Source organism: Arvicola amphibius, chromosome 6 (genome assembly GCF_903992535.2).
Source record: "Arvicola amphibius chromosome 6, mArvAmp1.2, whole genome shotgun sequence".
In the NCBI taxonomy this organism is placed as follows: domain Eukaryota; kingdom Metazoa; phylum Chordata; class Mammalia; order Rodentia; family Cricetidae; genus Arvicola; species Arvicola amphibius.
Window position 1 is genome coordinate 42,971,127 of NC_052052.2, and position 16,011 is coordinate 42,987,137.

The 16,011-nt window shown below is 41.6% G+C and overlaps 1 protein-coding gene across 3 annotated transcripts in view; it reads right to left on the bottom strand.

Moving 5' to 3' along the window:
• Positions 1–1,368: 1,368 nt before the first annotated feature.
• Fyb2 (FYN binding protein 2) overlaps positions 1,369–16,011 on the bottom strand; it is a 104,091-nt gene continuing 89,448 nt past the window's right edge. The window contains exons 15-20 of one of the 3 annotated variants that reach the window (XM_038334187.1): positions 14,563–14,623; positions 8,243–8,329; positions 5,154–5,247; positions 2,605–2,761; positions 2,485–2,518; positions 1,369–2,109 (exon numbers count right to left, since the gene is read on the bottom strand). In XM_038334187.1, coding sequence (XP_038190115.1) covers positions 2,097–2,109; positions 2,485–2,518; positions 2,605–2,761; positions 5,154–5,247; positions 8,243–8,329; positions 14,563–14,623 — 446 coding nt within the window. In that variant the 3' untranslated portion in view covers positions 1,369–2,096. Of the gene's footprint in view, positions 2,110–2,484; positions 2,519–2,604; positions 4,491–5,153; positions 5,248–8,242; positions 8,330–14,562; positions 14,624–16,011 lie in introns of those variants that run through there. The other 2 variants (XM_038334188.2, XR_005285875.1) reach the window with 2 other exon arrangements.

Consider the following 16,011-nt stretch of genomic DNA (forward strand, 5'->3'; position numbering starts at 1 on the left):
CCAAAGGCAACAAATAGATGAGCCGTGTATAAGTTTTTTTTTTTTTGAGAATTCTGTAATTGTATCATTTCTGCTACCCCTGCCCCAGTTCATGAGCTCTTTTATAATAATTTCTCTCTCTCTCTCTCTCTCTCTCTCTCTCTCTCTCCACACACACACACGGTACTGAGCCCAGTTAGTGTTCTTCCTATGTACATGTGTTTAGAGCTGACTCCTTGGGCTTGCATAACCTGTCAGGGAGCCTGTTCCTGTAAAAGATGGAGTCTCTCTCTCAGAAGCCATTGATTGCCTGTAGCTCATCTAGGCGAGGGGCCTTGTGAACTCCCCCTGATGAATATTGTAAAGAAGTCTTTTTTTCATAATCTATAGCCCTATTAACCATAAATTCACCCCCCCCCCAAACACTGGCATTTCCTCTTAACCTAATCCTTGAATGGGTTCCCAGTCTTTAAAGGAAGCCGTTTCTGGCATTTTCCACCAGGCCTACTGCATACCATTTGCCTGAATTTATTCACAGTCCCCAGAAAGAATATTAGATTTTCCTAGTTTGTGTTACTGTAAGACCAAGCTTTACTTGTAAGCGGAATTTTCTATCCTACTAGCCAGCTCCCAAACAACTACATAGAGACTATTATAAATACTCAATAATTTAGGCTTATTAACCGACTAGCTCTTCCAACTTAAATTTACTCATATTTCTTATCTATGTTCTACCACGTGTTTCGGTACCTTCCTTCAGCACATCAAGTTCACTTTGCTTTTCCCCAATCTCCTGGTGACTCTGCCCTCTTTATCCCAGAGCTCTCTCCCTAATCTCTTCCTTCCTACTGTTGGCCATTTTAAGCTCTTTATTAAGCCAGCGAGAGCAGCACGTCTTCAGTGTACAAAAGGATTATCCTACACCTTTAATGCCACTTTCGCAGTAACACCTTCCTCAACCCTTCAGCCATTCATTCCATGTATAATGTTTACGTTTGCTAGATGTGGTAATCTACCTGTTTTATTCTCTAAGTATTGACGTCTATAAATACCTCTGATTCATGTGTTTTAGAGTGAACATGGCTTTTATTGGTAGGAGCCATCTGGACCATGTAGGGGAAGATGGAAGAACATAAACACTTAAAAATTAGCTTTGAAGTAGAACAGATTGAGGCTGTCAGAAAAAACCTTCTTCCGTCATGCCTGCTGCTTAAGGAGATGAGGAAGACTCTTCATACGTGTTTGCAGGAACATGAACCACATGAGTGCAGGTGCCCTGGAGGCCAGAGGAAGGTGCTTCATTTGGAGTAACAGGTACTGTAAGCTACTGCATATGGGTGCTGAGAACTGAACTTGGGTCCTCTAGAAAATTAGGAAATGAACTTACAGTTTAACAGTTGAAAGCACACATAGAATTTATTATTAACATACAGTGCATATCAGGTAGAATCAATGTTATTTACAGCTCTGCAGTTTCTATGTACTGTCATGTAAATGAAATACATTTGGATGTTTTGGGCACAGACAAGCTAATAATTTCCCTATTTTAGGCAGTGTGAAGTTTTAAAATGATACAGCATGTATATATCTCCACATTTTTGTTAAATATGCACAAATTCTTCTAAAAAAATACTTCTGGTTGAATTTAGAAAAGAATATTTTTTCAGCAAACTGTTCCCTTCAGTAGTATTTATCTTCTATTCTTTATGGCTCAGGTGGGTTTTTGTTTGTTTGAAGTAACATGGTTACAGTATTTATTAGAATTCATATGAAATGTAGATGTGTACCAAGAAATTACATTCGGTGTGTACTAACACTAGATGTTGACTACACCATTGCATAGCTCGCCGGCGCCATACGGCAAGATGTCTAACTTGGGCTATGGCTCCTTAGGCAAGCGCTCGCCTACTAACGTTCTGTTTCACATTCTCTCAAACCAGCAGTAAAATCGACATTGAAAGAAACTTTTTCAAAGTAAAACCAACACTGACATGTTGAGGGTTTTCTTCTGAGTTTCTGACAGATGTCTCCACAGACCATCTCGTTTTGACACAGGAACTGGAACCTTGCTGTGGGATTTGGGCACATCCTGCCTTATGCAGATCTTCCCAATGGGGTCAGCCCTGATGCCTGGAACAGAAAAGAGAACATGCAAGTGTATGAACTAGATGGTCAGTGGAACCGTTAGAGGAGATTTCAGATGATTTTTAAAAACTGTTTACAAATGGGCTCTGCATAACGGTTTGCCGAGTGCATTCAGGAAGGCCAGTGATGCAGCTTCCTCCAGTGTGGTTGCTGCATAGCTCATTTTCAGTTTACTGGGGACAGGGTTTCTCTGTGTAGTCCGCGGACTTAGAGATCCGCCTAATTCCCTAGTGCTGGGTTTAAAGACATGTGCCACCATGCCCAACTGCGTAGCTGGTTTTCAAATAAACTCAGAAGTCCCCTTAAGACTAGACTAGTATACCTGGAACTCATGACTGAATATAAAATTAAACAACTTACTTGAAGTGTAGGTGTTCAATGAGCACATATCCATCTGTAGAAACAAAGCTCACATTACTAACCTGAGATTTCTAGAGAAAATTCTTTAATATTAGAAAACAGTTCTAAACATGAACTCACATTTGCCTTTGGAATTGCGACATATCACTAGGTTTTGTTCAGTGGTGTCGATGACTTCCAGCTGTTCTCCAGGAGTTATTGGCAGATCAAATATTCCATTTCGTGAATTACTGGAGCATGCTACTGCTCTGTTAATGACCACAATCTCTTTACCATACTAAAACGAGAAATTATAGTAAGGGCATGCTTGCATGGTTATTATAACAGAGTTAATGGAAGATACAATAGAGTAACCTTAAAATACAGGATGCCAGACACTAACAAGACAAATGACAGGGCATTACAGTGAAAGTTCTTTAAAATAACAGTAAAATCCAGACCAAAACATTTGTCTAATGTGATTACATTTTAAAGCTGTTTTCACATCCACCAATACATAACTGAACAAGTCCTGGTGGTTATGAACATAACTTAACTCCAGGTATGCTGAAACAGTAACAAAGTACCTCCTAACTCAGGAGAGAAAACATTTAAACAAAACTGTAGAGTTAACTTTCTGTTTCAAGATGATGCTCCATCCTCACCTTTTCAGAGATCCATGTACTTTAAATGGTGGTAGTCGGGTATGTGGGGGAAATGCATGTGTATGCTGAAAGACAGGCATTTGTGAAGGAGCAATCCCTGGTGGGAAATAGTTGTGAACCCACAGAATTGCTTCCTGATGAGCTGGCCTATGGATACTTCACCTTCTCCTGCACTGATCAGGAAAACACAAACTAGGATAGGTAGCTTTGGTCATTGGTGTTTGCTTTAGCAGATTAGGATAATGTGTAAGGTCTCCTGACTACGAGCGCCACCTGTTACCCTCACGAACCTCTAACTTCTTTTCCTCTCTCCAGGATGGTGTTTGGTTACTAGGAATTCTCAGTGGTTTCATAAACAAATCTTAAGTAGGTCACCTTCCTAGTTACACAGTTCTGAAGTCTGTTGCCTTCAGGATGAGGTCCACATCTTTTTGGCTTGATATTCAGGGTCTTTTGCATACTGTCATTCTTTGTCCCTTAGTCTGTGTCCTTACTGAAACCCCAGGTAGCTCCAGGGTGCTTTGTAAACACACCATGCTCCCATCTCTCCAGGCCTTTGCTCATGTGAGTGCTTTTTTTTTTCTACTTGAAATACTCAGCTGTCAACAACCTCTGATATCTTTGTGACTGCCAAGAACAGCTACTGCTGACTCTGTACTAACTATTTCCTATTGGAGAATCCAGTAAATAAACTGCCTTTTAAAAAGAAACTTAAAGCGAGTGTTCCTTACCTTTGCACCCTCAAGTCCTGTCAACAGTGAAAGACACAGTATCTTTTGAGCAGGATTGAATTGGCATTATTTTTCTACAGCTAACTGGAAGTCCACCTCAGATAATTAGGAATAGACTCATAGACATACAGAGGAGACTGGATTTCTGTCCCATTCAGGGCAGTCAAGGCCAAGGGAGAAAGCCTTGGTAGATTATAGGGGTCTTTTCAACCACAGATTGCTAGACTGTTATTTTGATCTAATCAAATAACATCCTACTATGTGGTGATTTCAGATAACAACTTCCTTATCAGCTTTGGCCAAGCAGATTATAGCTGCAGTTAATGTAATGTATTTATGTATAGTCAGTCTTTTTTTTAGCTCACTTTCCAAACAGTTTAGGATGTTCATGAAGTGTGAGGTGGTGGTTCTCAGCTGTGCACACAGATGTGAGGATGAGATGGCCTGTGTCCCCTAGAGGCTCCCAGTTTCGTATGATGAACTGTACCAGAAGTTGGTATTTAGGTTAGCAGAAGTCTGAGCAGGTCTTTCTGGAATGAGAAGATGCCTCAACTGGGTCTTGACAAGTGAACACAGAAGATGGAGAAAGGAGCAGAGGGATGTCAGATGTGGAGTAGGACCAAGTCGGTGCCTGGAGGAAGGAGATGCAAGGTGAGGTAGAGGTGCAAGCTCTTTTAGAAACACAATCATGAGTGGTTTGTCACCAAAGCAGAAAGAGCAGAGACAGTATCTGGGGAGAGGAAACTATCTAGAAACATTTCTGGTAGAGCCCTGACTGACAGAATTTCTCTCTCTTAATCCACATCTAGCACTGGGATGGTATTTGAAATGTTTACTGAGTTCAAAGTTCTACTTTGGCAGAATATAGGATCAGGAAGAACAAGGTCAACGTGGGAGCCGTGCAAAACGCTCCCCAGATTCTGAATGAAGGATGGGAGTTGGAGATGCTGACTCAGTTATTCGCTCACTAGACTGTCGCTCAAATGCAGCACATCCAGCTGTGCACTGGGCGCTGAAGTACGAAAGGGTCTCTTCTCATCTGCACTGCACAAATGTGCTGGGAGTGAGATCTGACTAGAGCCTTAAACCACATCTCTGAGGCTTTACCGGGTGGCATAGCAAGGTCCAAAGGCATGCCAATATAGGAACTTATCAGATTGTTTTAGTCAAAGATCGTATCTTTATCTTTGCTTGGCCAAGACGCAGGAAACTAATGGAACCTTTAAGAGTAGAACTTTCTAATTGTCAAGAGTGTTAGTTTTCTGTTAATTTTCACTCTCCGAAGAGAACATACCTGAAATCTTTCTCTGAAAAGTTTTTCTTCTTTTTCCATTCTATTCTTTTCTAAGTTGTGCTTCTTAGTTCTGAAGAAATTTCTGGGAGAAAAACTGGCAAGAAATGACATGGGTAAGGTAAAGTATAGCATAACAAAAGTTCTAAATTTAAATTTGTAAGTCTTTAAAGTCATCCCATCTCAGGATAAATAAACTCCGGATTTTGTGTATATATAATTTTACATAATATATAGTATGACATTTCATCTATCCATACATGCCCCTCTACTAGAGCAGATTTTCATAACTACTGAAAATGGTAATACAATTATTTTTCCATTTTATACAAACGTGTGTTTGTTCCCCAGTGCTGAAGATCAGCGCCTCATGTATACTTAAGGAACATTCTACCACTGAGCTTATATCTTTAATAATCTTGATAGCAAGCAAACATGAAATGAGATCAGTTTGGTATAGAGACTGTTGTGTGCAAGGGGAGCAGTGGGAAAAGAGAAATAACGTAACGTGTCTCGTGGAGGAGTAGGTGGTGTATTACTTTCTTAACACTGTGACTAAAACATAGTAGAGGAGGAAGTGTTTATTTGGGCTCATGATCTCTGGGACACTAGAGTCCATTCTGGCAGGCAACCAGCAGACACAGTGGCTAGAGCAGCAAGCACCACGCAGACAACAGACTAGAAATGACATGAGTCTTAAAACCCTCAGATCCCACCCACAAGTGACATACTTCCTTCACCAAGACCATATCTCCTAAGTGTACCCAAACAGTGCCACCAACTGGAACCAGGTATTCAAATGCCCGAGACTCTGGGGACATTTGCCATAAAACACACCGCAATAAGGTAACTGGTTTTGGCAGCATTTAACTATAGATTTTTGTATGCTTTCAATGTAAAGAAACAAGAACTGGGTGCTGGACTGTACCCTTGAACTCTGAGTCAGAATAAATCCCTCTGTCTGATGTTGGCTTCGGGGGTATTTTATTACAGCAACAGCAAACATCAGGAATTGATGGACAGCAAGAGGCAGCAAGCACGGGAGGCACAGAAAATGGACTGATCGACGCCAGGAGCCAGCTGAGACCCCTCCCTCGTCCTGCCTCCTGCTTTACTAATGGAGTTTGGGTCTATTTCTAGGCAGTTTCCGTGAGGAGCATCTCTTATACTGAACTATGCCTTGCCGAGCTTCTAGTTGCAGCCACATCCTTGCAGATACTGCGGCAGGCAAGCATATGGCATAGTTGCAGCAGCCTGATCCCCTACATAGCAGGGGCTACACATGCACTTGACAGTCTGAGACTCCCACCCTGCACACACATCTCTGAGCAAATCTGCATCACAATGCATAATGCATAACCTTCCGCTATAAATGCCCATCCTACTTTGATTGTATTCAGTTATACTCAGCCCATATCTTGCTACAGAAATGGAAAGGCCTGAACTGGCTTTGGGTACACGTGTGATAGAGAAGACCATGTTCACAAGTGATCTTTTAGGAAGAGTCCCCTAATTACCATTTTATACTTACCCATAACAGGGTACACACATGATTAAAACTAGGTGCATTATGGGGCGGGAAATGCACAGGAGACATGATTATAACTCAATCTAAGAACCACTCTGACTACACCTGTGAGTAACTGGCCCCTGCTCTCTTGGATCCCATAAGAGAAGCCTCAAAGGATAACCTGGGCCCCTGAGATTGCTGCCCTCTTACACTGCATCCTGACCTGTTTAAGGAGTAAACTTTCCTCAGTATTTTGCAGTGTGTTGGTTTTAATAAAAACCTTCCTTCTTGAATAAAAAGCCAAGAATCTGGAAATGTCCATCTCAGACCATCTCAGACCCTGACCTCTGGTAACATGCCCACAGAAAATGCCTTTCTGAAATTAATCAAGCCACGCTCTTGTTTAACATCCTTCAGTATCTCTGAACTATCTACAGCAAAATGCTAGTTCCTGGCATCATACACAGGTGTTTGACCATTCCCTCAACACACAGTGTGTGTTCAGGTCATGCGTGCCTTTATATTTGGATACTCACCCAAACTTGTAACTTATTGGTAAAGTCAGCTGTCAGTTAACTAATGTAGAAAACACTTAGTACTTATTGGAAGAATAAGCTGTTCTAGAAACCATTATAAAAGAATCTAAGAAATTAATCCATTGCTCTTGATAGACAATGATAGCCTCATTATTGCATTTTCAAATTGAGAATAAATTTATTAAGTCAGCCTAAGAAAAAAAATACTGGAAAATTGTTTCCCCCAAAAGATGGAATTATATTTATGACAGATGAAACTGTTGGAAAAGGGGTCTGCTTCCTTGATTTTTCTTTTGTAGTGATATGCAAACAATTATGTTTAATGTGAAAAAGAAAAAAAAATCAACTTTTCTAGTCTGAATACCTCTTTCCAAATTGGGAAAAAATAAACTTAAGGGAGGGACTGCCTTTGCCACTCCGAGTTGTTTCCATTCGCTGTGGACAAAGGTCTGGCTTCTGAGATACCCTAGGAAGACCACTGGTTTCCTGAGAGAGGCAAGCCACGTGCTATTTACTAAGGATTCCCCCAAGAAGTTGCCAAAGTCCCCCATCCTACCTCATGCACAGTAAATGGGAAGAGGAGAATATAGCTAAGTAAGCACAGATGACGTAGCACACAGACCCTCCCAAAGCTGCCAGTAGTCCAGATCACACGAGTGGAGGTTAGCTCCCACACTGAAAGATTCTGATTCCATTCTAACCCTCACTGCGGTCATCACTAACCCACGTCAGTCGGTCCTAGTTGGTGCTCTAGTCAAGCTCTCTCCTGGGGGAACACTGCTGTGGCCAGGAAGACCGGAAGGCCTTCGCTGTTTGCTAAGGGCTACCTCCTATGCTCTCTTGTTTCTCACCAGTGGAGCAGGAAGGAGGCTGAGATGAATGGAAGGAACCATGTTTTTATACCTTTCTCTCTCTTAATCCTCTCGGTTATACTGTGAGGCAAGTGTTGCTAGGATCCTGAAAATCAGACTCAAGGACTTGCCTAAGATCAGACAGGTAAGAGGAGGAAACTGAGCGGCAAAGTTGGGAGTTCACTGTGTCCTTACCTTTTGGATCCATTGCTGCCTTTTTCCCTTTTATTCCCCTTTGAGGTAAAAAACTTAGGCTTCCAAGTTTTTAGCTTATCTTCATCTCTGAGGAGAAAAATGTTTTGATCAAGTAAATTAATATTGAACTAATAAACATTTGCAGAATCACCACTGCTTTCTAGGTCAGTGGCCAAAGCGGTTTAGACATCATCTAGAGTCTTGTTTCCATACTCACGGCTACATAGTGAGCATCTTAGGCCTTACAGGCTCCCTTCTCTATAGCAGCTATCAGCTCCACTGCTGTGACTTCATTCACAAAAACAAATAGCAGGCCACCCTGGCCCACAGGCCTGAATCTGCTGGTCTCTCATTTTAGAGGCCCAAATTTGAAACCGGAAACTAAATTAGCAAGCTTGTAATCGTATCTATCTCCTTTCTGAGCCTCAGATTTTTGGGGGGAGGGGTCCTATAAAGTGTAAATCCTACCAGTAAAATTGCAATTCACCAATGGCTAAGGATGCACTTTACCCCGGTAGGAATGGTTAATTTAACATCACCAAAAATTAATGCTTGTGGGAGTACAAAATAGCATAACTATTAGAGAAATAAGAATGGGGTTTTGGGGTTTTCTAAAAAGTTAAAATTATCACATAACCCAGGTGTAGGGCATATACCCGAAGGACTTCCTGCTTACTACATTGATCTTGGCACATCTGTCTTTACTGTAGCGTTCACAATAAGGAGGAGTTGGAACCAGCCTATATATCTACCGACAAATGAATGAATAAAGAAAATGTGGCACAGGGGCTGAAGGGAGAGCGAAGTGGTTAAGAGCATGTGCTGGTCTTCCACAGAACCCAAGCACAGTTCCCAGCTCTCAGCTGCCTGGAACCCTGGCTCCAGGGGATGCAGCACCTCTGAGTTCTGAGGGCACCACATTCACATGCACACAATTAAAAACAGTTGTTTTTCTAAAATGTGGTACATATACACAATATAATTTTAGCTGTAAATAAAAATGAAATTTGTGGGGAAATGGATAGATAGGTCTGGAAAGTGTAATATTAAATAAGGTGTCAAGACCTTGTTTTCTGCCATGTGGATCCCAGTTTGTGATGTGATTGATATGTGTTTATATGTAAATAAAAAAGCATGCACGGAAAAGCAGGTATTATAGAATGATTGGAAATATTTGAGCATCTATCAAGTTTCCTGCCGCTCACTTTATATAACTCCATTTTCATATGACTACCTGCTAATCCTCCGGCCACTCTAAGTTCTCCAAAGAAGGGAAAGGGATGACCAGAGAGCTGGACACCTTGCCGTGGTGGCAGAAGAGGTTGTGCTGCCCAGCGTGGGTGCACGTTTATGACTCCAGAGTCCATAGTCTTTCGCCATGCTACTACTCCAAAATGCCTCTTCCCTAAGTTACTGGGATGTCCATCATTGATACGAGAAAAAAAAGAAAAAAGGAAAAACAACCATCCAGATGTCTATGGTGCTGACATGTCTAAATACTTCAGTAGCTGCCCTGGGAAGACTATAAACACAAAGGTACATGTCTGAGAAACTTCACATTTTCATGGACGTTCTGTTATGATTCCCTTCAGAGTATGCAGTCTTGGGAACTGGACTCAGGGCTTGAATGTGCCAAGTAAGCGCTCTGTGACTTAACTATATCCCAAACCTCAAACTATGTGGCCTAGGTAGGCCTTGAACCTGCTACTCCCCTGCCTTAGCCTCTGTTACCAAGACCACTTTTCCTTCAGATTCTGGTCATGGGGTTCATCAGGAGAGGAAGGATTTAGCCCCTTTCAGGCAACGAAGCTGCGACTGAGAAGGTGCAAGGCCATCGGGACTTGGTGTTGACCCCCCCTCCTCAGTTTTCATCATCTGTTACCTTGGGAGCCTGGAAGAAGGCTCTAGCCATCTAACTGCTGCACGTGTGCTCAGTTGTCTGCCTCTGCTTTAGCCCACAGAAGGTGGGACTCTGACATAGTCTAACTGGGTCTATCACAAGTAGTGCACAATCCTAGGCACAGAACGGGGTTTAGTAAGTGCTGTGTGTGAAATCGTTTAAAAGGAGCTACAACATGTGTACCAAATGGAACAAGCTGGCAAACGCCCACATCCAAGCTTATTCTCTTTACTAAGACAATATATCCCAGTCTTTAAATGTTTTAGAGCAGCAGACAGGAAGAAGAACTAGAAAATGCAGCTCCCTTCACACAGCAACTAGGACAGATGCAACCATGGAAGAGAACAGAGAGCCTGGAAACAGACCTTCAGGTGCTGAGAACCTTGAACAAAATGGCACCGATGGGGCAAACGAGAGACCATTCAGTAAACCATGCAAAGGACCTTTATCCATATAGAAGAAAACAACTGGTTACCCCTTGATTGTAAACATAAAATTGAGTTCACAGGATACTTAGTGCTCCCTAGCCGTTAGGATTCAGCAGTCTCACTACCAAGGCCTGTGTTCCCTTCAGGGTCAGGGAAGCCCCTCTCCTGCAGGGCAGTGGTGGCGCATGTCTTTAAACCCAGTACTTGAGAGGCAGAAGCAGAGGCAGGGGGATTCAAGTTCAAGGTCTGTGAGCTCAAGGCCAGTCTGGTCTATAGAGCTAGCTAGTGCCAGGACAGCCAGGGATCCACAGAGAAACCCTGTCTCAAAAGCCAAGAAGAAACAAAATTAGTTCAGGTGCATCTAAGGACAAAGTTTAAAAGGCAAAGCTACAACTTTTAGAAGAGAGTATAGGAAAATGTCAGATGAGCTAGGAGAAAGTTCTTTAGAAGATATAAAAGGCAACAGTAAAAAAATGAAAGTTTAAAATATATTAAGAATTTGAAATCCTATTTTTTGGAAGATTAGAAATGAACTTGAAAAGGTTAATCAACAGTTGGAGAAGATACTGTGGTAACTGACAGGAATGTGGGAAAATAGCTGTGTCCAAAACCAAATTGTTTTAAAACCTAAGATGAAGAAAACTACCAGCAACACAAGAGAAAAGAAATCAAAAGATACAGCAGACTCCATAGGAGAAGGACATGATTGTGGGGACCGACGCTGAAGCTTGTTAGGAATGCCAGTTACTAGAACGGTGTGATACTGCTTACAGACACCCATTTGGCAAAAATGCTTTCTCTCTGTCCCGTGTGCTAACATGGGAGTCAATGTGTGAACCCTTATGTGCTAGGCTGGCACTTGTGAGTTTATACTCCACGTGTGGTCTGTATCCCCCTTCCAAGTGCACACAGGATGCATCAGTCTACGTCTGTGGAAGTGCTGATCACAAACATAAAAGTCACTCAGGAACGAAGTACCGGCCGACAAGAGAGTGGATGAGTTCATGTGACACACACATGTGCACTGGAGTCTTAAAGAGCAGGAAAAATGAATGAATTATGGTAGCAAAACAGTGGATCTGAGAAAAATCAGGTTCAGAATGAAATCATTTTTATAATGAAACAGTATTTTTGTCATCTATAGATTATGGTTCAATAAATCTGTTTTTGTTTTTGAACAGGAAAAGAACAAAAGCAGGGAAGGCACTCACCCTGAGCGAGGCCAGTGAGCAGGCAAGGGGTTTGCACGTGGTGACAAGGACAGGGTTGGCCATATTCTGCTGCTTGGCTAATACGAGGACAGGCTTGGCTTTACTGTACTTTATAACTTAATTTTACAAACTATTTTTCAAGGAAAAGGTTTCATTCTTTTAACTTGGTATGACAGGGCTGTTATCTAAAAATTCCCTGCCTTCTAATCTCACGTCATGCTACATTGGCTTCTTTTCTGATCGTATGCCTTTTGCGCCAACAAACTTTCTATTGATTTTCTTTTTTAGACAGAGTCTTACTGTGTAGTCCTGACTGGCCTGGGACTCACTGTATAGATCAGGCTGGCCTCAGACTCAGAGAGATCCTCCTGCCTCTGCCTCTAGAGTGCACGCACCACCACACTCATTCCAGAAACTTGGCAAACAGTGTGTTCCATGCGTGTAGTCGTCCACCAACCTGCAGCCTCTGTATCTCACCTCTCCTCCTGCCCACAGCCTCCACTTGTCAGACATTACTGTGATGTTTCACTGCTTCAGTAGATGCCAACATTCCAACAGACACTAAAGCTACCATCTTGAGAGTCCAGATTATTCTGAGCAGTTCTATAACAAGCCCAACTTAACACACTACATTTTTGAGTCAGGCCACATGACTGAAAGATCTGAAATCCACAGGTGTAGGATCACAGAGTTCTGAGACTATGAGAAAACAGTCAAGAAAATGGATTCTTACAACTATAAGGATAATGGTCTAATAAAAGGGGGTACTTAACCCAATTAGATAAAACCAGAGAGGCGAATGATCTACTGTAAGCTAATATCAAACATGGCTCCATGCTTACTGTGACTCAGAAAAAAAATTCTGACCTTAAAATATAAATTTTGATATTATTTCCATCATGATTATAATTGAAGTCTTGGGTATGGATAAGAGAATACTTCAAAGAAATATAAAGATGTCATCATGCCTGGGGTATCACACCTGTAATCTGAGCAGCTTGGAAAGTGAAGGCAGAAGTCCAAGGGAACCTTGGGCAATTTGCCAAAAGCCCAAATGAAATAACCAGGGCTGAGTACAGTGCTTCCTATACGCCTATGTCTACTTTCAAATATTCTGGCCCAGCACAACCAACTGCAAACACAGAGCTATAGGTTTGATTGTTCATTGTTTATTGGACAAATCTCTCTCTCTCTCTCTCTCTTCTCTCTCTCTCTCACACATACACACATACACACACCAAAAGACCTAGGTATCCTATCTTGTCTGTGAATTGCTTTATACCCAGTGTCTGGCATAGAGTACATGATCAGTAAGTATTTGTTGAATGAATGAATGATGTTTGAACACTTGAAGGTTTGAAATGTTTGGCGGTTTTAGAGTTCAAGAGCCTCCCGGTGGTGCAGAATGGAGAGAGTGCAGGGGAGGCCGAGGGCCGCCTGGGGCAGTGAGAACTTCATTTCGAGAATGATGCATAAAACCACGGAGGGTTCAAAGCTGGTGGTTATATTTGTAGCTTTGAAACTTTAGAAAAACAAAGCTGAAATGAAAGAGAAATGGCGACTCGGGGGCTTTTGCAGGAATCTTAGAAGCAAAGGTGGGAATTGTGGCTGTGTGGAGGGGGAAGAAGCGAGAACACTCCTAAGACATTAAAACAAGGACTTGGAAGGGCGGGCAGGAGATTGGAGGAGCTCAGGGATAAAGCACAAGGGTGACTGTGTTTCTAATCACTAACACAGAGATTAGAAGAAAAGTTTGGACAAGAAAACTTGGCATTCTGCATTACTACAGACCTCCTGAGTTTAGATAGTGTTGCCTTGTAGGCTTACAGGAACTCAGAAAAAATATCTGACCTTAAAATATAAATTGATGTCTTGGTTATAATTGAATCTTGGGTGTAGGTGAGAGAACAGTAAAAGATATACAGAAGTGAAGACTAGGGGAATCACACCTCTAATTCACGCTACTTGGCAGCAAGATCCCAAGTTCAAGGCCAGTTCGGACAACTTAGCAAAACCTTGGAAATGAAATAACATAAATGAAGGATGAGGCTATGCAGAGCTCGCTTAGCATACACAAAATAATCTGCATCCTGCAAAAAGGAAAAGCAAGGAGCGTATGGAGGGAGAATAGAGCTGTTATAGGACATCCGAAGAACATACAATACGCTAGGTATGGATGGTTGACCCAGAACGCCCATAAAGCTTAAGGAGCCAAGAGGAGGAACGTGGAATAGTTACCTGGAAACACAAGGGGAGCAGGACCCTTTTAAGGATGGAATAACCAAAATGTTAAAGCACTGTAGAAAAATCCAAGTATGGTATGATCTCAAGAATGTCTCTTGGGTTTGACTAAGGATTATTACAAGTCCAAATAGAGTGAGCAGGGACAGGGGGATGAAAATTAAAGACCGCCATCACCAGCTGCTTGGTGGAGATGGGAAGGAAGAAGCCACAAGGGGCACTGAGGAAAGAATGGCTTCCTTTCTACAGATGACAGTGGCTTAGACCTTGTAAACTCTTCTGTCAAACAGCCTGGGCTACCCTGTATTTTGCAGTGTACACAAAAGATTAGTAGTTAAATGTGTTGACAATTCCAAGTCTCCAGACTCAAAGATAAGAAACAAAAACACCCTGAAGCTCCAACGTCTTTGGCTGGGTACCACTGTTGGGATGCCTGGTGGGGGGGCGTGTTCTCCCAGGACCTGGCTCTCTGATGCAGTTAACAAACACCAGGCAGCAGCTGGCGCAAGCAGAGATGACCAGTGAAGTGAATTGTCTTACTTTGGTTCTTTCTCGCTTGTGTCCACGTCGTCGTAGATGATGACGTCCTGAGACCTAATTCCTAGGGCACAGACAGGACCAAAATATATATATATATATATATATATATATATATATATATATATATATATATATATATATGTATATATATATATACATATATATATGTATATATATATGTATATGTATTAGGTATGCTTTATATACTCTGGCTTTCCACATTATACACAATGACCTAATTATCCAGATAGACCCTCAAGCCTGTTATCTGATTACAGAGACAGGTGGAAACAAAACGAGTCTCTTTGGGGAAGAAATTCAACGGAGGGAATAAAAAGCAGGGAGCTCTCTGATCACCTGACCTGCATGTGCATTTACATCAGCTTGATTTCGTTAAAATGGTAAGCTGTCCCCATTTTCTGGAACTTAAAAATAATTTACATTGCTAACATATTGATAGGGCTTTTCTTAATATCCAGTGGGGGTGGGGATGGTCTTTGCTGATGTCTTCCTAACACATACAAAATTGTATTGGTTGGAAGTAATTGTTCCTTTGCAATACTACTGTATTACACTGAGTCTGAGTTAATACAGAATCATAATGAGACATTTCCAGCTTGTAATGTTCACACTGCCAATGCAGTATAGAATTCCATGATTTTCAGATGATTTGCCTTCTGAACAAATCTGGGACAGTCTGATATACTCACGATCCATGTTCAATCATCCACAGTCACTCTTAGTTCTACTAATTTATCTCAATACCTTTAAGCTTTGGGTGAGGGTATAGTTTGACATCACTTGGTGATTTAGGAAAGAAAATTTAAGATGTCAAATCTGTTTGGATTTTAGAGTGTTTGTATATATACAATGAGATATGTAGAGACGGTATCTTGGATATAGCAGCCAAATATAAACTTGAAATTAATTAGTAATGTTCCATATACACTTAATACACATATCCCAAAGGTAATTTCATACAGTAGTTTACTGTGCCTGCTATGTGACACACCTGTCACATGAAGTCAGGTATAGAATTTTTCAATTATGGTAGTAATAAAAAAGTTTCAGACTTTGGAGCAATTTGGTTTGTGGATTTGAGGATTAGGGTAATCTATCTGTAAGATGCATTCCTACTTTAGGTTGTCTCTAACTTTTTTATGACACTATCTGGGAGAGCTGCGGTTCTATCACGTCCTATTGTAACCTTTGTTATTTGCTGTGGCAGCTTATATTTCTGAACTAGATGCTTGAATCACTAAGTCACAGTTACAAACGGAAGTAACTTTCCTGCTAGTGCCCGTGAACCAAAAACAATGATCAAAAGGCACACAGCCCTCTGTTGTTGACAGATCCCGTGGACTGGACATGTATCGAGTGCCCTGTCAATACATGACATCCTATATGTCAGGCACTGTGGTGACTTAAACAGCACTGTTTTAACAGCAT